The sequence below is a fragment of the Protopterus annectens genome, chromosome 8.part0 (genome assembly GCF_019279795.1).
Source record: "Protopterus annectens isolate FY-2018-M chromosome 8.part0, PAN1.0, whole genome shotgun sequence".
In the NCBI taxonomy this organism is placed as follows: domain Eukaryota; kingdom Metazoa; phylum Chordata; order Ceratodontiformes; family Protopteridae; genus Protopterus; species Protopterus annectens.
In genome coordinates, this window is record NC_056741.1 from 1,583,146,072 (window position 1) to 1,583,172,748 (window position 26,677).

The 26,677-nt window shown below is 39.8% G+C and overlaps 1 protein-coding gene across 1 annotated transcript in view; it reads right to left on the reverse strand.

The window, feature by feature from the left end:
* The window catches only part of LOC122809551 (urokinase plasminogen activator surface receptor-like), a 481,166-nt gene that overhangs the window by 346,379 nt on the left and 108,110 nt on the right, over window positions 1-26,677 (reverse strand). Inside the window, exon 2 of the mRNA XM_044081133.1 lies at window positions 9,153-9,266. Coding sequence (XP_043937068.1) covers window positions 9,153-9,266 — 114 coding nt within the window. The remainder of the gene's footprint in view (window positions 1-9,152; window positions 9,267-26,677) is intronic.

The window sequence follows — 26,677 nt, forward strand, 5'->3', positions numbered from 1 at the left end:
TTTAGCTTGAAACGAAGTCGTCGGTTTAATATGAAAATCTGTAGGCCTGAATACACCTTCAGAAGCCGGTGCCTGCACAGCAGCTCCAGACCCATCCAAGGTAGAGACATCTGCAGATTTCATAGTCGAAGAAGCATCTCATGGCATACCGGACTCCGAATGGGTCTCAGCAGAGGCCTGCAAATCTGTAGAAGCAGGTATTAGGGGCTGCAAAAGCACCTCACTGAGTACCGACGGACTGGCAACTAGCTTAATGGAAGCATCGTCGGCAGTTTTGGACCTATGCGGTCTGTCTCTGTCTTTATCCTTATGTTTTTTTGGAAGATCGGTAGTCGGATGGCTTAAAGAAGCCATTTTGGAGTACAGAGATCAAGAAAGAAAGTATTTAGCTACAAAAATAGCTCGATGATGAATAGTTCAGTTATTGAACAAGGCACAAAACTGATAGCAAGCGACGTCGTGGTCTGGGCTTAGACAGGTGACACACTAAGAATGAAAATCTCTATGAGGTATTTGCTTTCCACAGGCAAGACAATTATTAATTTTTTCTGACATCGGTTAGAGCAAGAAAAAAGGATCCCCAATGGGGTACTTATCTTTTTGAAGACTTCAGGTTTGAAACTTGAAAAATGAAAATTTCAGGAGTCGGCCGACTGGCACTTGCGAACTGCTTCTGCTTCGGGCACCGCACAGCAAGAAAGACTGATGTAATGGCATTGGCTGCATGTTTTATACCCCTGACAACCTGACGTCATGGAAGAAGCGACAGCATCCAACGCAGAAATCCCAAGACTCTGGTATTCAGGCCGGCTGAGGGCTACCTGCAGGCGGATAACCCAAATGTGAAGGCTGCAACAGAGAAACACGAAGAACATCAGCACAATCCAAGGCCAAAAATACAGCTTCTATGGGACCTGACAATATCCCTGACTGTGTTCTACATGAACTACAGAGTGAAGTGGCACCTCACCTGTGTGCCCTGTTCAATCACAGCCTCACCTCAGGCTTTGTCCCTCTTGAATGGCGTACTGCTACAGTCATCCCTCTTCACAAAGGAGGAGTGACTACAGACCCCAAGAATTATCGCCCAATTAGCCTGACGAGTCTGATATGCAAAGCTGTGGAATGCGTCATCATTTACATAATAAACAAGGATATAGTAATATCCAAACTCTGGATCCCACACAGTTTGGTTTTGTGAAGGGTAGATCATGCCTGCTCAACTTGGTTAACTTCTTTGAGTCAGTCACCAGAGCTGTGGATGAAGGCAAGGTGGTTCATACACCCTACCTTGATCTGGCCAAGGCCTTTGATACCATTCCCTACTCAGGAATCATAGAAAAACTCACTAAGCTTGGCATCAAACCCTATATCACTAGGTGGGTTGCAAACTGGCTCACAGATAGAACCCACAGTGTGAAAGTAGTTGACTCCAAGTCAGACTGCTGACCAGTCACGAGTAGAGTCCCACGGGGTTCGGCCCTGGGTCCTCTCCTGTTTGGTACCTACTTCTCTGAAGTCCAGGCCAACACAAGGGGCCTCTGGCTGACAAAGTCCGCAGACGATTGCAAGTTGGGAGCTATTATTAACTCCCCAAGTGATGTTGACATCGTACAGAAAGGCCTCAGTGACATCCTACAGAAAGGCCTCAATGACACCAATGACTGGTATCAGAACCATGGCCTTAAGCTCAATGCCAAAAAATGTGTCATCATCCCCTTTGGGAAAAACCCCATTCCTTTGAATTACCACATTGATGGTAGTCCACTGAACACAGAAAGCGTTATATAAGATCTGGGAATACAGGTTGACAGCAACCTCTCTTTTGACCACCATGTTGCCACTGTGGTCAGAAAGTCCTTCTATGTGGCACATCTCATTACTAAGGGTTTTGCATCCAGGAAGAAAGAGGTCATTGTCTCCCTCTACTTTTCCCTCATTAAGCCAATCATCGAGTACAATGCCCCATTTGGCATGTACCTCACTAGACACCTGCAACAACTGGAGAGGCCGCAAAAGTACCTCACAAAGAGGATTCTAGGCCTTAAACAGTTGTCCTATATGGACAGACTCAAAAACCTTCAACTATTCTCTGTCTCATATCACCTTCTAAGAGGCAATCTTTGATTGACTTACAAAGCCATGTCTGACCCAGCTCTGTTGAAATGCTACATCTAAAGAAATCCTAATCCCTCCGCACCACACTCTCCAGAAACCTAAACCTCATTACCACAATCAACAGAACATGCTGGAGGGACAGGTTCATAACCCAGAGACTGCCCATGATATGGAATAGACTTCCCATACATGTCAAACAGAGCACCTCACTGGCCCTCTTCAAGAGAAATCTTGATGAGTGGATAGGAAATAGTAATTCACCCCGGGGATCACTCCAGTGGCTCTACTCGACAGAGGTACTAGGAACTAAGGTCGGGTGGCACAATGCCAGGGTAATCCTATGGGCTAGGCTTGTAAAGGCTCCAGGGCAATTAGCCTAGTACACACCTATGAACCTATGAACCAAATTCAGTCATCCATCCAGAACAACTAACAATATATATATATAATACATATTCTTAAACAAATTCAAACAACTTTATCAAATAGTTAAACATGTTTATATATGTATAAATAATTATAAAAACAATAATCTTATAAAACTATATATTTCTAACAATTTAAGCTTCAAAATACAACTTAAGGAACAATAGTCCAGGGTATGTATAGGCATTTAATTTTAACTAGCAGAGTAACTCTCTCTCTCCCAGTTTTAAGGCCCACAGTCCACCCCTAATACTCTTTTCTATTTGTTCAACAACCATATATTTACAAAAATGGTCTGGGTGCATAAGAATATGTTTAGCCAAAGCATGGGTGACATTTTGTTTACTAATACTGTGCATGTATACGCACTGCTTTAGCTGACATTCAGTTTTCCCTATATAAAAACTAGTACATGCTTGGCATTTGGCTAAATAAATAACTCCCTTAGTGTTACAGTTTTATTTACCTTTAATTTTATATAATTTATTCCTAATTTTAAAGGTACTAGTTACTTTGATACATTTACAGTAGGGGCAGCAACCACATTTAACCATCCCCGGGTTATAAACCACGGGTGCCATATCCTTCTCCAATAAATATTTAAAATTAGGGCCCCTCTTAAAAATTATTCTTGGCTGATCACCTGTCCTGGACCTAATAGATGTATTGTCCATTATCAAACCTCAATTATTTGTTAAAATATTTTTCAAAGCACTGGAATCCATTGAAAAAGGAGTTATAAAACTAATGTTGTAAGCAATAGTTGTGTCATTCACTTCAGCCATATTACTAATTGATCATATTTGTTCCTCAAATTGAACTTCCTTATTACCATTTAATGTAGGTCTAAAGTGGCCCAACATTCTCTTATTGTGAACTTCCTGTATTAGTTCTTCAACTAGGTCAAGTGAATAACCACATCTAAGGAACATACTCTTAAGGGTGTTGCACTCAACCATAAATTCCTCATCCAGTGGGGTCATCCTAGCAGCCCTAACTAGTTGTCCCTTCACCACAGCTCTCTTTGGTGAAATGGGTGTGAACTTTCAAAATACAAAAATATAAAAAAAAAATTGTTTTGCACCTTTGGAGTCTGTGTTGCTCTTCTCTCTCAGCCTCTGGCCACAAAAATCTGGATAAAGCCAAAAATAATAGGAGGTAAAGCCCCAAAAATAGGGACAAATTTTAATTATTGCTCTTATAAACTTAGAAAGTTGTTAGAATGCAAGGTCTTGTGTTACCATGCATTTTTCTGAGGGATATGAAGTCTGAAACTCAAATGCCTGTCATTACATAATGACTTCAGTCCTCACTTATCAGCCACAAAAATCCAGAAAATCACAAATTTTATGAGGAACAAATCAAAAATATGAGGCAAAAGTCTAGACATTCTATGAAAATCTGGACAGTTGAAAGGAATGACTGAGCCACAAATAATAGGGAGAGATTTTAAATATTGTTCTTATAAACCTAGAAAGTTGCTAGATTCAGAAAAAGGTTTCAATTAGGTTTGCTACCTCTCGACCATACCTCTCAACTTCTCACACAATAAATCTGCACAGAGCTACAAATAATAAGGACAAACTAAATATTGCTCTTATAAACTTAGAAAGTTGCTAGGATAAGCACTGAAAACCCTGCTTCCATTTACAATATCCTATCTTTGTGAAGTGGAATTTTCTGCAATGACAGCAACCAAAACAAAATTACAGATTAGACTAGACATAAGGAACACACTTCGGGTGTAACTGTCTCCCATCATCCCTAGATAGGACCATCTTGTTGCAGGGAAACACGCTCAGTGCTCCCACTGATTCTGTATTATGGTGAGTTGTATTTATTATACACTTTATTATGCTTTATTTTATGTGCACGTGATGGCCAGTCCATGGAAAACTGTCTAACATGAAACCGGTCCTTGGTGACAAAAAGGTTGGTGACTGCTGATGTAGAGTGTGTGTGTCTATTCTTGATAACTTTGTTTGTAAGAAAGATTTTTGTCTCCAAGGAAGCTATGTATGTATGTCTCTTGCATACTGTATTAGTTTTTTTAAGTATTAAAAGGTTGTCTGAGTACATGAGACTTTTGCCACATCTTATCAGGATGCCCACATCTACCAAGTTGGCCATAGAGACATTCAGGAATTGTAAATCCATGTTGTCAGGACCTGTATTTGGTTTGCATTATTATGGCTTACGGAATTGGTTTTACAGGGGTTACTTGAGTGGTGTGCAGGGTTAAGGCTAGATGTTAGATAGTGTCATGATATAAAAATAGTGCTGTTTGATGTGCTAACTAGCTGTCTTTAGCTTAGTTCCATGCAAAGTATTTCTGTGTTCATAGGGTCATAGGTAGGTTCTGGGCTATTGGCCCTAGGGCCTATATAAGCCTAGCCGAAAAGGTACCCTGGCTTTCGTCACCCAAGAAAATTATTTTCCTGTGCCCCTGTCGAGCAGAGCCACAGAGGTGATCCCCGGGGTGAATTTCCTATTTCCCATCCAATCATCAAGATTTTTCTTGAAGAGTGCTAATAAGGAGCTTTGTTTAATATAGATAGGTAGTTTGTTCCAGAGTATGGGAAGTCTCTGGGACAGGAATCTATCCCTCCAGCATGTTTTGTTTATTGTGGTGACAAGGTTTAGGTCCCTAGAGCATGTAGTTTGAAGGGATTGGGATTTCTTTAAGTGGAGCATGTCCAACAGCTCTGGGTTTGACATAGCTTTGTATGTTAGGAAGAGATCACCTCTGAGTAGGCGATATGCGACGGAGTAAAGCTGGAGTTGTTTGAGACGGTCTGTGTAGGGCATCTGTTTGAGGCTGGTAATCCTCTTTGTGAGGTATTTCTGTGGCCTTTCCAGTTGTTGTAGATGTCTTGTGAGGTACATACCAAAAGGGATGTTGTACTCTATAATGGGTCTAATGAGTGATGAGTAGAGGGGAACACTGACCTCTTTTCTCCTGGATGAGAAATCTTTTGTGATGAGGTGTGCCATGTAGAAGGATTCCCTGACTACTGTGGTGATGTGATTATCAAAGGAGAGACAATTCTCCACCTGTGTCCCAAGGTCTCTTATCACACTTCCAGTGTTAAGTAGACTACTACCTATGTGGTAGCTCATGGGTGCAGTTTTTACCAAAGGGGATGAAAATGCACTTTTTGGCATTGAGCTTGAGGCCATGGCTTTGACACCAGGCATCTGTCTCATTGAGGCCCTTTTGTAGGATGTCCACATCATTAGTAGTTTCAGTTATGGCTCCTAGTTTGCAGTCATCTGCGAACTTTGTTAGCCAAAGACCTTCTGTGTTAGCCTGTACTTCAGAAAAGTAGATACCAAACAGGAGATGACCCAGGACTGAACCCTGTGGTACTCCACTTGTCACTGGTCTGAAGTTGGATTTGGAGTCTGCTACTTTCACAGTGTGGGTTCTGTCAGTGAGCCAGTTGGCAACCCATCTTGTGACATAGGGATTTATACCTAGTTTAGTGAGTTTATCTATAATTCCAGAGTGGAGGATGATGTCGGAAGCCTTGACGTGATCTAGATAGGCTGTGTGAACCACCTTACCCTCATCTATGGCTTTGGTGACTGCTTCAAAGAAGTCTGTCAGATTTAGGAGACATGATCTGCCTTTTACAAACCCGAATTAGGTGGGGTCCAGAGTTTGGTGATTACCAATGTCTTTGTTTATAAGTTCCATGATGATACATTTCATGGCCTTTCAGACCAAGCTCGTTAGGCTAATGCAGTAGTTCCTGGAGTCTGTGATGGCTCCGCCTTTGTGGAGTGGGATAACCATCGCTGTGCGCTATTCAGTGGGCACAAAGCCTGAAGTGAGGCTATGATTGAACATGGTGCTTAGGTGGGGTGCCAGTTCATTCTGTAGTTCATGTAGAATGCAGCCTGGAATGTTGTTAGGTCCCATGGATGCTGTGTTCTTGGCTTTGGAGAGTGTGTTTTTTAAATGTGCAGCCATGATTACAGGAACTTTGCATTCTTCCAGTATAGAGATGGGCCCTTTAGGGGGTGAGAGAGGGGTAAAGTTAGCATGGAACCTATCTGCCAGGATGTTGGCAATATCAGTTGGTTTTGTATATTTAGTGCCATTGTGCTGTAACTTGGAGCAGATCTATGTTGCCATTGAGATTTTTGACATAGCTATAGAATGCTTTGTGGTTGTCTTTAGAATCAGTGGAGATTTTGTTTTCGTAACTAGCTTTGGAGAATTTTATGAGGGATCTCTGCTTCTTACTGAGGCTGACCAGGGAGTTCCTCCAATCATGGGATTTTACTCTTTTTTGCAACAGTTTCTTTCTTCTGTTGTAGAGTTTGTTTATGGCAGGGGACCACCAGATTGGCTTCCTTTTTTTGGAGGACAGCATCTTGGTTCTGTTAGAGATAGCACGATCCATGCACTCATGTAAGTGCTTATAAAATGCATTTGTGTAGGATTCAGCAGTCATACCTCTATTGTCCATCTGCATGGGTGTTGCGAAGTTTGCCACTTCGTTCCTAAGAAGTGTGAAGTTGACTTTGGAGAATTTTTTTTTATGGTGATTTCCCTAATGGGGGGGTGGGATGTGGATGTCAAGGGTGATTAGCTTGTGGTCGGATCTGACCAACGAGGAATTGACCACTGGTGTGGAACACCAGTTGCACATGTTGGTAATGACCAGGTCTAGGATATTGCTGCCCCTGGTGGGGGTATGGATAAGTTGATCCAAGGCACTGGAATTTATGAATTCCAGAAAACATTGAGCAAAAGAGTTGGTACATGTGTAGTGTTACATGTTAAAGTCCTAATACTAACTTTATAGGTTTGCTAATATACAGGCTACTGCATGGTGAACAGCTCCGTGAAAACATGCCTAATTTATAGCAGTCAGAAAAAGCTAAAAACTAACTCCTGTGCCCTCTGGCTAATAAATAACTACACTTTGAGTGTCCTGGAGTGCTTCCCAACTCAGAGAGACTAGAAAAACAGCTTTTGCCACAAGTTGGATGATCCTTGAACTTCTTAATGTAAAAGCATAGCAAAAATATCTCTCAAATGCAGATTAACACCAAACAACTTAGTCCCTAAAAACCCTCTTGCTGATGAAACAATCTCACTTTAAGCCTCCCTGTGGGTTTCCCAACTCATACTGACGAGGTTACTTTACTACAGCCATTAGAATAGCAGTCCCAGTCTTCTAAATATAAAAAAACACACTTTAGTTAGTCAAAACAGAAAAGGTATCATAAACAAATCAAACAACTAGTTACAACAAGTAATTTTCATTTAAGCCTACCTGTGTGTATCCCAGCTCAGACAGACCAGGCTTGCTTTGTTCTGCCACTAAAATTGCAATCCCAGTCTTCTTAATGTAAAACCACACTTTAGATAGCTTCAAGTGAAAAGGTACCAGAAACAAATGTCACTAGCTACAAGTTATTACAAAGTGATTCAAAGGCAGACAAGCCAGCAATGAGGAGCAGACACATTTTAAGGAAATTTCAAAGTACAGTAGCAGTCTAAGGAAGTATCTTCCCAATTTCCTCTGGCAATAACCAATAAAATAAAGCAGAGGAGATAAGACTGGCAGGAGCTTCTAAGGTCAGATATACAGTATAAAAGTACAACAAGACTAGAGTGAATGGGCAAGGAAGAAATTCAGAAGAGGGCAAGTAAAAATGCAATAAAATGAGGGCCCACTGAGAACACCAAGGCCCAGCACAGAAACCAAAATTCACTGCAGACTATAAAAAATGCCTTAAATTAATAGCTTTAAACTTCATATTAAGAGCAAACACAGCACACAAAACTGATTTAAAAGGTGAGATAACTGCAATATTTTAAATGTAGTTTAAATGTACTTCCCTGAATGCAAAATGTCCAGATGCTTTGTTTTCAAGCTTCCAACAGTTCCAAGACTAAGATGGCTGACTTCTTGTGTAATGTAAAATACCAGGGGGCTGGGTTAATTACCACATGTGCTCTTTACAAGTCACACAACTGACAAAACATGGCTTTTTTAAGTTTAAAAAGTCACTACAGCACATAATTAGATGAGCAATGCTTGTAATCCACTTAAGATCTCAGAAAAATAACAATGGATATGGTAAAACTCAAATCAATTTATAGATGTAGCTTCATATTCAGAAGAGAACTTTTAAAAATGCAAGAAAATGAGGTTCCACTGTAAACACCTAGGCTTAGCACAAAAACCAAAAGTAACTGCAGACTATAGAATGCCTTAAATTAATAGATTTAACTTCAGATAAACAACAAGCACAACACAAAAACTGATTTAAAATGTAATATTATTTAATACTTTTAATAATTTCACAGGTCTGCAAGACAATTTGTCTGGTTTCAGTGTCAAAAGTTGGTTGAGTAACCCATTATATGCAATTTATAATGGTGGAAATCAACCTTTACTTGTCTGGATGCAAGTAATTCAGAATGCATTATTTTAGTCTGCAAGCTAGAGTTTACGCTGGAATTTTTATATTTTCTTTAAGAAACTGAACTTGAGAAATGTGAAGTTATGACTTTTCTTAATGGAAAGCACAGACATATCTAACCAGCTGTGAGCGGGCAACTGATAAGACTGAGTGTCACTTACCAATGACCCTGTAAGCTTTCAGAATGCAGTACGGCTCTTGAGGTTTACATGTTACTGGTGAAATTAAGCAATTATCAATGAGTCCCTGGCACTCATAGCACTGCAAGCTCCAAGCTAAAAACAAAAGAACCACATTTCATTAGAAGAGACATCAGTTTAGTAAAAAAAAAAATGATGGTTAGAACTGCATCACTATTTACAAAACAAAATACTGTAAAATGTTCTGTATGTTGTGAACCATTTATTGGAGGCTGTTCCTCAGTTATCCACAATTGTAGCTCAACAGTTTTATATATAGTTATTAAAATGAACCTCAGACTATAACTGTACCATAACAGTTACATACACTGTTATTACAAGACATCTAACTCTCTGACCGCTCTTACTATTGTACTACAACAGTTACATACACTGTTATTGCAACACACCTAACTCTCTGACTGCTCTTACTACTGTACCACAACAGTTACATATACTATTACAACACACCTAACTCTCTGACTGCTCTTACTACTGTACCACAGCAGTTACATACACTGTTATTACAAAACACCTAACTCTCTGACCACTCTTACTACTGTACCACAGCAGTTACATACATTGTTATTACAAAACACCTAACTCTCTGACCTCTCTTACTACTGTACCACAGCAGTTACATACACTGTTATTACAACACACCTCACTCTCTGGCCGCTCTTACTACTGTACCACAACAGTTACATACACTGTTATTACAACACACCTAACTCTCCGACCGCTCTTACTACTGTACCACAACAGTTACATACACTGTTATTACAACACACCTAACTCTCTGACCACTTTTAGTACTGTACCACAACAGTTACATACACTGTTATTACAACACACCTAACTCTCTGGCCGCTCTTACTACTGTACCACAACAGTTACATACACTGTTATTACAACACACCTAACTCTCTGAACACTTTTAGTACTGTACCACAACAGTTACATACACTGTTATTACAACACACCTAACTCTCTGGCCGCTCTTACTACTGTACCACAACAGTTACATACACTGTTATTACAACACACCTAACTCTCTGGCCGCTCTTACTATTGTACCACAACAGGTACATACACTGTTATTACAACATACCTAAAACTCTGACCTCTCTTACTTGCTAACACTTGGATTTGCAGCATTAATATAATCAACTAATCTCATTATACTCATCTGATACAGGTAACTAAACCTATCTCAAAAATATTATTAGTTGTAGAGCTCAGCACTTCTAGAATAGGTCACACTAATACCTTAAAAATATATCTGTATATATGTAAAAATATGTATTTCTGGCCCCTCGCCTTCCATATCTTTAAGATAATTAACTGCTGTTTTTCACTCCTACTGCTGCTTAGTGTCCCCTGTATTATCCCTCCTGGAGCTGGGATCTCCTTGACCATGGAAGGATTGAGAAAGGGACAAGGAAATGCAAAGTAGAACCTCTAACAGAATCTTATACACTGTTGTGTACATAAAGGATTTTTTTGCAATGTACTACCAGTGTAGAACTTCTACAACATATGCATAACTGGCCTTCCCACTAATGCCAAATTGTAATAACAGTTTGTCTTGTGATCACAGCATGCCATCATCACTAGGGGACTGTCAAATCAAAGACAAAAAAGGTCCCACCCCTTCCTCTCAGAAAGGCTGAGACAACAAAATGGCAATCTTTACCACCTCTGTGCTCCGCATGTTCCTGCAATGACTGGACACTAACTGATCTTGGGTTTAACCGCATTTGTTTTTTCTTATTAATATGTCAACAACTGGAAATAATGTGTATATTTCATTTGTGAATAGCAGAATATTTTAGAGACCCAGGTACTAAAAAGTTAAATGTCTCAGAGCAACAACAGCAAGGTTTGAGTACAAAACAATAATTTCTGCCTATGCCCCTAATTTTACTTTGTGTACAAAGAAGTATTAAGGGACTCCTTCAAAAGCAGCTTGAAAAATTAGAACTTCCTCATGTTTTCTCATCTTAGAAACTCAGAAAAAGCCATGCAAATGCATCTGTGTACCATAGTCCAATGCTTTAAACCTGTCCAACATTGTTTTCAGTCCTAGCTTCCTCATGACATTTCTCTTACAGTATTTTATATATTGTATTGTTCTGAATCCCCAAACCAGACACAAACATACATAAACACAAGTGCACATACATGGTTGAACCCGATGCCCTTCATAAATGCATTCTGAATTATATTCCTTTCTGTACCACACCTGACTGAAAACATTTTTTTCCCTAGAATTCATCATTAGCTAGAATTTGTAGTGTGGGGATGTATAGATTTAAATATGTCAGTGCCTAGCTACAGGAAGCTGCATGGCCTATGGTACTCATTCCTTCTAGAAGCCAGTCTGAGCAAATATTTCATGGAGGGCCATCCACAGTACCTGTGTTATGTGCTGAACATTTTGGAAAACATTAATATTTTTTAAAAATGCATGTGTTCATAAGAAAAGAACTATAATTTGCAGCTAGAAAAATGTTCCAATTCCAATGGTCAAGAACTCCCTTCCTGCAAGGCAAGGCAACATGGCAGAAGCTGGAGTGATCTGGAAGTGTGATGTATTCCTCACCTGCTTGAGGTGGTGAGAAGCCAGAAAGGTATGGTGTGCCACATTTCTGCTTCTTGCTTGAGGAGGGAACAGAGCTGGATCATGGTCAAATGGGACCCTAGGCACAGTAATAGATCAAGGACCCCCCAGAGTAATCCCTCCTGCAGTACTCACCTACCCCAACCCTCGCAGCAGTCCCCTCCCCAGTCACTCAAGTGTTCCATTACTTGGATATTTCTCTCCAGTTACCATAAACACTGCTCAAACCTGTCAGTGTACATACTGTTTTCTTATTTACTTCTGCAATGACTACAGATCTTGAAATTGAATAGCACAAACCCTAATAGCCATTTGCTAAACAAACAATACAGTTTAGCAAAGAAAACACTTAGTGTCACTCGTCCGGTCAATATAAAACAGACAAACAGTCATAGGTTCCATTCAAGCAGCTTTATTACACACAAACACATCAGGACTGAGGCGTAGTAACTTAACCTTAAATAAACTTATAGACCGACTGACTACTACACTCATATATGTTAATACTCTGGCTGTTCTCTCAAAATGGCACTGCTGCCTGCACGTGCTCACTATTTATATGCAGGTGCTTGCATCTGGAAATGCTTCTTAAAGTTCTACATCCTCCCTCTTTGAGAAGTAGATAAATACCAAATGACAGTATTTAATGATATGCAATTATGCAGAAATTATCTTTTGACATGCAATTATACAGAACTAATTCTTTGACAAGCAATCATACGAAATTAGACACATATAAAACAATCATGTGCAGGTTGCTGTGTATTTTACACTAGGTCTAGAAATATGACCTGATCATGTAACATAAAAACAGAATTGGATCTACCAACGGGGACTGTCTTCAAGGAATGATCAACTCTGGGAACATCTAGGACATCATCAGGAATGGCAATGGAAACTGAGACATGTTCTTCAGTATGAACATTGTCAGGGTTGCTCTGAGGCCTAGCGTCTGTATCACAGGTACAATCCTGCAATATCATTTCAGACACCAGAAGAAGATGCTTGTAGTTTCTTCTGTATTCTATACCCTCAGATTCCACTAAGTAGGATCTCGGCTCAGCACATAGGCCTCTCACTTGACCAGTTTGATCAAAACCTTTCTCTGTTTGCATCCTCACTGTCTCTCCTTCTTTTAACAGATGAAGAAATCTGCTCATGTTATGATATCTGGATTTCTGAAAGGAATGCTTCTATAACAGTTGAGCTTTGATTGCTCTGGCGTTTTTAGCATTAGGCACCAACAAACTAGAACTGATAGGCAAGGTTGTTCTGGTTTGCCTACATAGAAATCACTGAGCAGGTGAGCCTAGTAGGTTCTCATGGGGTATATTTCTGAGATTAATTAAATTCAAGAATATATCTGTATTGTCACACCTTGACCTCTGTAGTAATTGGTTTGCACTCTATACTCCATGTTCAGCAAGACCGTTTCACTGTGGGTAGTCCGGACTACTAGTAACAGGGATAAAGTCCCACTCTTTTGCAATTTTCTGAAACAACTGTCTGGTAAACTGGGTACCGTTGTCAGAAATAACTTTATGTGGACTACCATGAACTGAGAAATGACATTTCATCATAGTAATAACAGAGATGGATGTTAGGTTAGGTAGCAAAATGATCTCAAACCAGTTTGAATAAGAGCCTACCCACACTAAGTAATGCTGATTGTTCCACTCAAATATGGCAGTGGCTACTGTTAACCAACGTAGTTCAGGAATCTGGCTTAGCTGAAGTGGCTTTTTTTGCAAATGCAGTTTGGTACCATTGTATACTGAACAAGATGAAACACTTTATCAATGTCTTTTGACAGAAAGGGCCAAAATACTAGTTCTGTCGCCCTTCTTTTGATAGCATCAGAACATGGGTGGCCACGATGCAAAATCTGAATGTATTCTTGTTATAAAGAAGAAGGAACAATAACTTTTGGACCTTTGGAAATGATACCATCTTCCATCAGAATCTCATCTCTGTATGGAAAATAAGGTTGTACTTCTGGCGGTACCCAAGATTGCTTTGACGACCATCCAGCATTGATGAAGTGGTTGAGCTTCTGCAAAATTGGATCAGTCTTTGTATGATATCTTAGCTCATCAAGTCTCGTGGGAGAAAAATTACACACTTAAATGACATCAAAGTCAAAATTCTCTACATCAAGCTGTTCCATGGAATTTATGGGCGATCTGGATAAGGTATCAGCCAGATAAAGAAGTTTGCCTTTTGTGTAGGCCATTTTGAAATTATTCGTTTGTAATCTGAGCATCATTCTTTGTAGTCTTGCTGGAGTGGTATGCACAGGCTTTAAAATAGTAACTAGAGGCTGGTGATCGGTTTCAGTTTGGATAACACAGCCATAAATATAACCATGGAACTTCGAAAATGCAAACAATTGCCAAAAGTTCCTTCTCAATTTGAGCATACTGCATCTTAGTTTGGGTAAGAGTTCTTGATGCATAGGCAACAGGACTGCCCTCTTGAAGAATAACTGCACCAAAACCAAACTTTGAAGCATCACAGGAAAGAATTACTTGTTTGTGGACATCATAGTATCTCAGTGTAGGCAGGTTGGCAATTTGCTGTTTGAGGTTATCAAATGCTCTCTGGTGTTGTTGTAACCATGATCAGGCAACATTTTTGTATGTCAGTGTGACGGATCCACACAGTTTACCTGATTTTTGATGCCCTAAGCCATTGAACTGCTGTGTGTTTGTAGGTGTGCTTAATGTTAAATTGATATGCTGTTAATTAAATAAATACATAATATGCTGCTTAATGTTATATACATACATAAAATCTAAAAGAATTATGCTTTAAAGGCAAGCCTTGCATACTGATGCTGGTAAAACTGAACTTTAGTTGCCAGTTTAAAAGTTGTTTACCAGACAGAGGGGGATTTCAAAGAGGAACTATACCACAGGTGTGTGGGCAAACGGCTTTCTGAAAGGAGGAAGTAATGTATAAAACTAGACATTACGGGGCTTTTTGACAACTCAGGAAATGATTTGTAATGTTTTAAAAACAGTTCATTAGCTCATGAATAAACTGGTGATCTAAATATCATCAGCTGAATGATTACCTAATGGCCTAGGTGTAATCAATTGAACCTATTGACCCTATGGCATGCTCAAACCTATAAAAGGCTCAGAGGTTGGTAATAGATTGGAACTCATCATCATCCGGATCTGATTGAAGCAAGAGCCTGAACTGAGCATACAGCATTGCCTGCCAGTGTCGGCCCTGTCTTGACTGAACAGATAGCTGTACTGAATAGGTTTGGAGTCCCCTATCAGTGGCAAAGATGATTCTCTTTTGCATATGCTTGTATCCGGATCTGATTGAAGCAAGAGCCTGAACTGAGCATACAGCATTGCCTGCCAGTGTCGGCCCTGTCTTGACTGAACAGATAGCTGTACTGAATAGGTTTGGAGTCCCCTATCAGTGGCAAAGATGATTCTCTTTTTGCATATGCTTGTATCCGGATCTGATTGAAGCAAGAGCCTGAACTGAGCATACAGCATTGCCTGCCAGTGTCGGCCCTGTCTTGACTGAACAGATAGCTGTACTGAATAGGTTTGGTGTCCCCTATCAGTGGCAAAGATGATTCTCTTTTTGCATATGCTTGTAAGTACATGATTTAACAGTTTTTATAATTGTTAATGTGATAGGTCATAGGTTAGGTTTTGCATATTAATGTGATAGGTTTTTTTTTTTGCATATTGACTAGTCAATTGCTTTTTTTGTTACAAACCTTAATTGTTAAAAGCTAATAATAAAATTGCTAAAGTTTGAGCCTTGGTCTCTTGTGTCATCTCTAATACTGTATTACCCACAGAATTTAGTAACCTGACCAGAACAGCTGGCGTAGTCGGCAGGATCTGTGGTTTGCAGTAGATATGTCACAACAGCCAATGTTTTTTCCATTTAAGCACCTAGGTGTAGGGTTAAATAAAAAACAATCTGTAGATGCCAAAAGTAAGGGAGGGGCAAATGTTAAATTTCCAGCATTGTTTGGAAAATGGGACCTCCTTGCTAGGGCATTGAGTCAGGTTTCACCTCCACCTTCCCCTAAGTCCTCACCAGTAAACCCAGTAGACCCTGAGGAGCTGGCAAAGGCCTTATCAGGTTTAAAATTGGAGGATAAGGGGAAGAAGGTGAAGGAGGGAGTGGGAGCAGCTGGATGGCTGTTCTTTGAAGTAATACAGGAGTCCCTCTTGGCTTGGTTTCTTTGGGTCTGGGATACAGGGGGAGAGGCGGTGTCACTGAGTGATGAAGAGATGCACCAGTGTGCCTGTTTAGTATTTCACCCCCAGCTGAAGCAGAAAGGAAGAGAATCAGATCTTTCAGGAAAACAAACCCCTGCAAAAAGCCCAAACAGAAGTACCACTAAAAGAAAGAAAGGGTGGAATCAGTTGTATCCTGACATCCCCACTGATGAGGAGCTAGCACAATGGCAGAGGGGAGAGTTTACTGATAAAAGAGATTGGGGAGAGAAAGGGTGGAAAACCCCAATAAAAAAAATGAAAGCAAATTGACTAGAAGGCGGGTCCCCAGTAGCTAGAGGCACAGTTAGAGCCATGACACCTGGGGACCGACGCCCCTACGTGCCTCTTACCATTTTTTGGAGGGGAGGACCACAACACGTAATGGCTTTAGTAGATACTGGATCAAAAATAACTATTTTTGCAGGCAACCCCCGTAAATTCCGTGGACAGTCTGTAAAGATTAATAGATATGGGGGGGCAAAGACGATAGGTGTCAAAACCAAAGTAAGAATAGCCTTTGGGGATGGTATTCCTAGTGCCATTGTAGCCATGATAGCTCCTGTACCAGAACACATTTTAGGAATAGATGTTCTAAAGGGTAGGACCTTAGAAACTACAGTAGGGCCATTTAGATTTGGAGTACGGCACTGTTCAGTCAATGCAGTCAAGGCTGTTGTTCGAGGTGATGCCAAGTGGGAACCTTTACATATTCCCACACCAAAAGTGGTGACCAACATCAAACAATATCGTGTTCCAGGGGGCCATTCAAAAATTACTGAAACAATCCAGGAATTACTTCGTGTTGGCATACTCGAACCAACTGTGAGCCCATTTAATAGCCCGGTGTGGCCTGTCAAAAAACCTGATGGTTCCTGGCGTATGACGGTAGATTATCGGGGCTTGAATAAGGTGGCTCCACCTTTAACTGCAGCAGTGCTGGACATTGTTACCATTGTAGAGAGACTTTCTTCTTCTGCTGGGCCGTACCATGCAGTTTTGGACTTGGCAAATACTTTCTTCTCCATACCTATAGCAAAAGAGAGTAGGGCTCAATTTGCATTTACCTGGGAGGGGAGGCAATATACCTTCCAGGTACTTCCACAAGGATATCTACACAGCCCAGGTACTTCCACAAGGATATCTACACAGCCCAACCCTTTGCCATGGGCTGGTGGCCAGAGATCTGGCTAAGTTGCAGTTAAATAAAGTGACTGTATTCCATTACATTAATGACATCCTGATTACAGGAGAAAAGCCAGATGTGGACATTGCATTAAAAACAGTGATTGAACACCTTCAGAGCCGAGGGTGGGCAATAAATGAGGATAAAACACAGCAGAGAATATCAGTAAAATTCCTGGGTATGATATAGAATGGAGCAAAAAGAAAAATACCTGCATCGGCCTTAAAAAGCATTCAAAAGATTGCAGTCCCAAAAACAAAACAGCAGGCACAAGCCTTTTTAGGAGCAATGGGCTTTTGGAGAGCATTTGTACCACACCTTGGGCAAGTTTTACGACCTATTCACTATGTGACTAGAAAAAAATGTGACTTTCAGTGGGGTCCTAAACAGCAGATGGCCTTCGAGGAAGCGAAAAAAGCCTTGCAACAAAGTGTGGGACTGGGTCCAATAGACCCACAGCAACCTTTTATTTTGAAAGTGACTGTTGCTAATAATGTCATGTCCTGGGGATTGTGGCAAAAAAATGATGTGAAAAAAAAAGACCACTGGGATTTTGGTCTAAATCCCTGACCGGAGCACAGACTAGATACAGCCCTCTCAAACAGCATGTACTGGCTGTATATACTGCCTTGATTCATGTAGAGGGGCTGACCAAACAACAGACGGTGACAGTAAAAGTAGACTACCCAATCCAGGGGTGGTTACGAGACAATACTCTAATGACTTCTACTGGAAGCTGAAAAGAGCGTTGTTTGCAGTGACTACCAAACCCACCTTGACATGGAATTTGACCAGCACAAAATACATCAGAACTGTTTGTAGATTAAACTGTGACAGACATCCAGAGAAATGCACTGCCAATCCTGCTGGGGGCTTATATCAGAGACTAAATGAATCAGGATTTTCTCTGGCTGAGTCTCCATTAGATTCTTCCTGCATAGCCGAATTTCAAAGGGAAAACAGCACTGCAGAAACCAGATCTCCAAATTTGGAGATATATGCTATGGACAACAGTTCAACTGTATTTGATGGTTTAGGACATACAGTAAAATATACAAAAAGATGTAAAACTGTAAGTAGTGCTAAAATTGTTCAGCATGTTAAAACCATTAGATTTCACATGTGAAAATGACTCTTGCATATTGATCTTTGATTATCTTGCTAGTAAAAAGGGAACAAAACAAGTTTGTCCATTTGTAGCATTGCCTTTGCAATTCGGAAGTAATTGGTAGGTGCCTCAGATAGAATCTAATCTCATTGATTATAATGATATGCCCATTGATTTAGCAGGATGTGAGACCTGCCCCCAGGGGTGGGTGTGCATGCTAATTAAAAAAAAGCCTCATCCATGTTTACATAATGGGAATAAAAAATGTGCTTGGCATAAATATATAGTAAATGGGACAGACATTTATCAACTCAATGATACCACAGCTTGTGTAGTATCCTCCTGTAAGCTGGCTTGGAGTGATGAAACAATCACAAACAGTGGAGCACATTGTAAAAGTAATGTACATGCAATCATTGATTTTTGTACTGGGGAATTGATCAAATTGAGTAGATGGATGGACATCACATTAAATGCTAGCATAAAACCATTGCACACTTTTAGATGGCCATCTCTAGTCCACCCGGACTTTAAACAGATTAAGCAGGAAGGGCAAGCTGTACTGCTCCTGCTGAATAAGACTTTACATGATGCGCATCAAACTGTAATTAAAATGATTAAAGACAAAGGTACCATTCTTCAAATTGCAAACAAAATTCAAGACATGTCTGTTTCACATTGGTATGATATTTTTATGTGGTCACCAAAGGCTTCTGCCTGGTTTAACTTGCTTTTACACCCTTTATTGCTGACCACAATAGTTTCAGTGTTGTTCTGCTTAATTTCCTACTGCATTTATTGTAAGGTCATAAAAAAATACAATAAAATGCTGTCAATTTTGCACATTATTAGAAGCACACAGCGATCATTGCTTAGTGCAAGGGGTGGCCTGTGACGGATCCTCACAGTTTACCTGATTTTTGATGCCCTAAGCCATTGAACTGCTGTGTGTTTGTAGGTGTGCTTAATGTTAAATTGATATGCTGTTAATTAAATAAATACATAATATGCTGCTTAATGTTATATACATACATAAAATCTAAAAGAATTATGCTTTAAAGGCAAGCCTTGCATACTGATGCTGGTAAAACTGAACTTTAGTTGCCAGTTTAAAAGTTGTTTACCAGACAGAGGGGGATTTCAAAGAGGAACTATACCACAGGTGTGTGGGCAAACGGCTTTCTGAAAGGAGGAAGTAATGTATAAAACTAGACATTACGGGGCTTGTTGACAACTCAGGAAATGATTTGTAATGTTTTAAAACAGTTCATTAGCTCATGAATAAACTGGTGATCTAAATATCATCAGCTGAATGATTACCTAATGGCCTAGGTGTAATCAATTGAACCTATTGACCCTATGGCATGCTCAAACCTATAAAAGGCTCAGAGGTTGGTAATAGATTGGAACTCATCATCATCCGGATCTGATTGAAGCAAGAGCCTGAACTGAGCATACAGCATTGCCTGCCAGTGTCGGCCCTGTCTTGACTGAACAGATAGCTGTACTGAATAGGTTTGGAGTCCCCCTATCAGTGGCAAAGATGATTCTCTTTTTGCATATGCTTGTATCCGGATCTGATTGAAGCAAGAGCCTGAACTGAGCATACAGCATTGCCTGCCAGTGTCGGCCCTGTCTTGACTGAACAGATAGCTGTACTAAATAGGTTTGGAGTCCCCCTATCAGTGGCAAAGATGATTCTCTTTTTGCATATGCTTGTAAGTACATAATTTAACAGTTTTTATAATTGTTAATGTGATAGGTCATAGGTTAGGTTTTGCATATTAATGTGATAGGTTTTTTTTTTTTTTGCATATTGACTAGTCAATTGCTTTTTTTGTTACAAACCTTAATTGTTAAAAGCTAATAATAAAATTGCTAAAGTTTGAGCCTTGGTCTCTTGTGTCATCTCTAATACTGTATTACCCACAGAATTTAGTAACCTGACCAGAACAGTCAGCTCTCTCAAAGGTAACTCACTAAAGTCAGGGATAAATTTGCCCAAATTTGTAACCATACCAAAGAAACGCTGTAAGGATTGGACATTGTCTGGAGCTGGCATCTCATGAATGGCTGCTTGTTTGGAAGTGTTTGGTTATAAGCCTGTACTGGTAAATAAATGACCTACATAAGTAACTTCTGGTAGTCTGGATTTACACTTCAGAGGATTAAGCTTCAAGTTCACTTCACACGCTCTGTCCATAACTTTCCTGAGGTTTCTGTCATGCTCTGCTTTAATATTACCTCCAAATAGTAAATCATCAACTATTATAGCACACGGATAGCCTGAAAAAAATTTGTTCCATTGCACGCTGAAAGACTTCACTGGCAGAAGTTATTCCAAAAAGCATTCTGAGGAATCTGTATCTACCAAATGGTGTGTTGAATGTAGTCAGTAGTGAAGATTTGCAATCAAGCATTACTTGCCAAAATGAACTCTTTGCATCTAAGACAGAAAAAAAAGTGGTATTTGGCATGAGGGTGGCAACCTCCTCAACTGTACGCATAGAATGATGAAGTCTCTTTAATGCCTTGTTCAAGTCTCTTGGGTCAATGCATATTCTGATTTCATCTGAACTTTTCTTATGAGCAGCTACCATGGAAGACACCCACTCAGTTGGTTCTGTGACTGGACAAATCACACCTTGCTATGCCATCTTGTCTAACTGGACCTTGACTTTGTCCTGCATAGCTGTTGGAACTCTCCTCACCGGTCTGACCACTGAAATGACCTCTGAGTCTACTTTCATGGAGTACACAACTGGAAGTATGCCTAACTTGTCATAAAAAACATCAGCATACTCTGAGAAAATAGCATCACTGAAGCTGGAACTGGGACATGTGCTTACATGATGGACGTATTTGGTAAAAGAAAGCAGTTTTATTCTCAAACTGTCTCTTAGACCTAATAATGACTGCACGGGTCTTCTGACTACATAAATTGCAAGCTGTAACTGTTCCCAGCCGAATATTATGAAAGCACTACTGAGCCTTTGATTTGAATTTCCTCACCTCCATAAGCAACAAGCCTTCCACAATTAGACAAATTAAGTTGCTCACCAGCTCTCACACTAGCAAATATTTCTGCTGATATTACATTGCACTTTGAACCAGTGACTACTTTGAGTTCTGTATGTTTACCATTGATCAGGACAGTACAAAACACTTTGTTCTTTGCCAATAAATCTAATGCATTAACCTTTTCGCCAACCACTGATACACCATCTACATTGAAAGTAGGGTTGCAGCTTTCCACATAATCAATTTGCTTTCTGAGTGACCTTTTGTAATAACTGAATGAGGCTTGCTTGATTTACAAATCTTTTGAAAGTGGTTCCATTTTTTACACTTGTGGCATTGCTGACCAAATGCTAAGCACTTCTTTCTTTTAGACTCATGGTTGGCACCACAATTATGACAGTTAACAATAAGACTTGACTTGGGTTTTGCTGTCTCACCCTTATACTGCACTGAGCAAGTCTGTTTTGCTGAGCTAGTCTTGGAACTTACTATAAAGTTATGGGATCTCCCAGTGGAACCCGCAGGGGCTGCACCTGCCATGTGCTTAGACCTTCTTCTGCTTGCCACACTTTGCATGCTATCTATGCTTGCCCTAGCATATTTGTGTGCCTTTCTGTGAGCTTATGGATTTGACAAATCTCTATACATTTGCTCAATGTTAAATTACTGTCACAAAACAAAACCTTTCTCACTGTAGCATTATTAACACCACACACACGCCTGTCCTTTATTAACTCATCTTTCAAATCACCAAATCTGCATGTTTTAGCTTTATTTCTCAAGTCAGTGATATAAGCTGCAAAAGTTTCACCTGGCTTTTGGTATCTTGTATAAAATAGGTGCCTTTCTAATATAACATTTGTCTGGGGGTTGCACATTTCTCTAAACTTATGTTTCAAGCAGTGAGAGTCCTCTCTTGATTCAGCCAGTACAACAATAGGGCAGTTTTCCCCTTCTCCTGAATATACTGCTGGTGCATGCACAAATGAACACTGTCTTTCAATGGCCTCGGACCCAGCTAAGTTAAGCAAAATAAATGACCTTGTACCTGCATCTTTTTCAGACAAAAGCTGTCTGTATGAAAATATTGTGTTCCTGCTCAAATACTCTCCAATTCTCTGCAATATTGTGATCAAACACAAGTGAACTAGGTCTGCAAAATGCTTCTCCCATATCAACACACAGTAGTGAAGGTGCTTAGAATTATGTACAAACATACACACATAAATATATGCCATAACTTGTAATTATGTCCAATAGCACAACTGAATCTTTGAAATAACTGCACTTTGCCAAATAAGTCTCTGTTGTGCAAGAACACTTTAAAAATCACAGTACTCTGCAAAATCACTCATCAGTGTAAGAAATAATTTGAAATGACTGTACTTTGCAAAATATCTGTACACAGCAGAAGAAGCTCAGAGTAAGAAGCACTGAAATGAATGCACTTTGCAAATGAACTTTATTCAGCACAAGACCCTTTCAAAATGGCTGTACTTTGCAAAATAAATCTATACAGTGTAAGAAAAACTTTGAAATGGCGGCACTCTGTGAATATATGTACACAGCACAAGAAACATTTTCAAAATGGCTGTACTTTGACTGCACCTTGCAAAATAACTGTACTTTGCACACAGCAAACTCTTTGAAATAATTGCACCATAATAAAGCACACACCCTGCAAACATTTTGCACACTCTGAGATACTTCAAACAACTCTAGTAATGCCTTGAATGGCTTCAGCCAATGTGAAATAGTACTTTATGCTCAAAACATGGTCTTTTACTAAAAGACATGCAGTTGCCTTGCTCTTTAAGCTTATTTTAACTTTATTGTACTTGTTATGCCCATTTAACCTCTTATCATGCTTATTATACTTTTCTTGTGGTTGTTTTACTTTAAACATGCTCGTTATGCAGAGGTAATTCTGAGCCCCATATAAATATTTCTGATAGTTTTATCAAATATCATTGTTTCAAACACTTTGTTTAATTAATAATGCATTTTGTGCCTTTTGTTTGATTAATAATGTGTTTTGTGCTACTCGTTTGATTAATAATGCGTTTTGTGCCTTACAAATGCTCTGTTTCATTTTCTTTGCAAAATAAATCATCTGTACAAGTTTTGGTTACCTGAAGTTAATTTCCAGCCCTTTTTGATCATTTGACACTGTATCACCAAGCCTGCTCAATATTAGGGTTGCCACCTTATCAAATGGCCAAAGTGGGACATTTTCGGGACACACATCAGACTTTACAGGCCGACATATACCCATGGTCAGTACAAAGGATAGAACTTTACTTTTTTGCCTAAGTAAAAGCTTATTCTTGTAGCTGTTTAGTTGCTTATTCTGTTTCTTGTAACATTTAGGTATTTTAGATACAGAAATAACTATTTTATGCAACTATTACATAAAATATGGGACATAATTATGTCCTACAATCTCAGGACATTTGCCATTTTTTAAATTTTTGGTCAGGACACAACTGCCCAAAGAGGGACTGTCCCTCGCAAAGTGGGACTGGTGGTAACCCTACTCAATATACCTTCACTATCAACTCTGCACCTCGTGACTTGAAGAAGTTGCACTCTCAATCTTGGTTCTGACATCATGTCACTCATCCGGTCAGGATAAAACAGACAAACAGTTGTGGGTTCGGTTCAAGCAGCTTTATTACACACAAACACATCAGGACTGAGGCTTAGTAACTTAAACTTAAATAAACCTATAAACAGACTGTCTACTGCACTCATACATGTTAACTGTTCTCTCAAAATGGCACTCACTATTTATATGCACGTGCCTACATCTAGAAATGCTTCTTAACACACACACACAGACACACGCACACATGCACGCACGCATGCACGCACGCACGCACACACACACACACACACACACACACACACACACACACACACACACACACACACACTCTGTTCTACACTTAGCATGAGCAGTAAACTTCTCTACCCTTAAAACTCGCATTCATTGAAATGGCATTAAAACTTACATTTAATTAAAATGCATCTGGCCAGTGGAGGACTAAGTTTACCTTTGAACTGTTTTCAAGCCATAAGCTCCTTGCATACATTATTAGGGCCATGCATACATGTATGGCTTCTTTGACTCATCTTCCTGATTGTATTAAATTACATTTCTTGTATAATACAGCACCACTTGTTAGTGTGTTCTTTTTTTTAATTTGTAGTTTTGAACATTCTTCCAATAAGCAATGAAACAAAATGTATGAACCAATAATGACAAAACTACCCATTTCCGAAAATATCAACCATAAAAGGCTACTCAAACTTCTGTAATTAAAATCTACCAATAGCAGTCAATCAGCACAATGTCTGCAAAAGTAAAAGTTATCAGAATAATTCCACATTAAAGAGATCTGTAACTATTGAAGAAGCTGCTACTGGCAAACAACTTTACATTTCAGTGTTTCATCTACAAAGTCAGTGCCTGTTGCCCTTGAATAATTAATTGCCTATGTTACATTAAAAAAAATTGTTAAGCTGGTAAAATTGCAATAGGGAATGCTTGACAAAACAACAACAGGTTCATAGTTACTAGGCACCTCATACAAAGGAGGACTCACTTAGGAGTGTAGAACCCCTATCTCCCCCTTAAAATGTACCAAATAATCGGCAATCAAAAAGGCACTGCAATATCAGCACTCCATCTACATGGTGTGGGAGTAGAATCCACAGCCTTCTACACCAAAAACAATTATGCTACTAACACTGCTTTCAAATTCTACAGCACAAACAGTGACTGCCATTTAATAAACAAAATTAGTTGCACCATTGAAAACAAACAGCATGAGCAGGAGTAAACTTCTCTTCCTTTGAAACACACAATTCCATGAAAATGAACTGAAACACAGAATTCCCTGGAAATGTACTGAAACAAACTCACAATTCCTTCAGAAGTTGTGTAGTCGATGTAGAGGACTCAAGCTTTCGTCTCAACTGAAGCTCACAATTCCTTCAGGAGTCCTGTAGTCGGTGTAGAGGATTCAGGCTCTTGCCCCCTGTAATCAAGTTACAGGGTCAAGCTTGAGCAAGTTAATTGAATAACCTGCCCTTTCCTCCTGACTAGGGCATTACATACCATACTCAACCTCTTAGTGCAAGAAATCTGGACAAAGTCTGAAATAATGGGGATAGTATGGTCCAAAAATATGGACAGATTTTAAATATTGCTCGTTTTAACTTAGAAAGTTGCTAGAATAACATGATTTGAGTTTGCATGCATTTTCTGAATGATATGAAGTCTGAAACTCATTAATATGTCATTATTTAGTGAGTTCAGTCTTCTGTGATTTGCCAGATAACCACACTTTTTATGAGAAACACACCAAAACTATGAGGCTAAATCTAAACAGTTGAGAGGTATGTTAAAACACACACACACACACACACACACACACACACACACACACACACACACACACACACACACACACACGCACAAACACACATCTCCCTTCTCTCTGCTCTCACACAGCAATGCACACATACACACACACACCTTCTCTCACACAGCAACACACACCTTCTCTTTCACACAGCAACAAATGGCTAGTTTAAATTTCACATACACCTACTCTCTCACACAGCGAGACACACACACACACACACACACACACACACACACACACACACACACACACACACACACACACACACATTCTCTCCTTCACACAGCAACAAATGGCTAGTTTAAATTTGACACATACCTACTCTCTCACATAGCAACACACACATACACACACACACACACACACACACACACACACACACACACACACACACACACACACACACACACACACACACACACATGTTATGTCTCATAGGAACAGAATGGCTAGTTTAAATCTCACATACACACACACAGACACACACACACACACACACACACACACACACACACACACACACACACACACACACACACACATACACACACACACACACACCTACCGTCTCTCTCAGTGGAACAGCTAGATTCCGCTCATGAGTGCGGAATGTGTTTACATCTCCATTGGTGTGCGTGAGTACGATGCACGCATGGTCCTCCTTAAAGGAAAAGACACTGCCACCGTGGATGTAAACACATTCAGCACTCAAGAGCAAGCAGAATTTTTATTTTTATTTTATTTTTTAATTCTTAAACATTAAAGCCTCCTGGCCAGAGTGGGCCTTCCCAGCCATGGGGCCCTAGGTGACTGCCTATGTCACCTAGTGCTGGATCCAGCTGTGGGAAGGGGTCAGAAAGGAATGCAATAATTTACT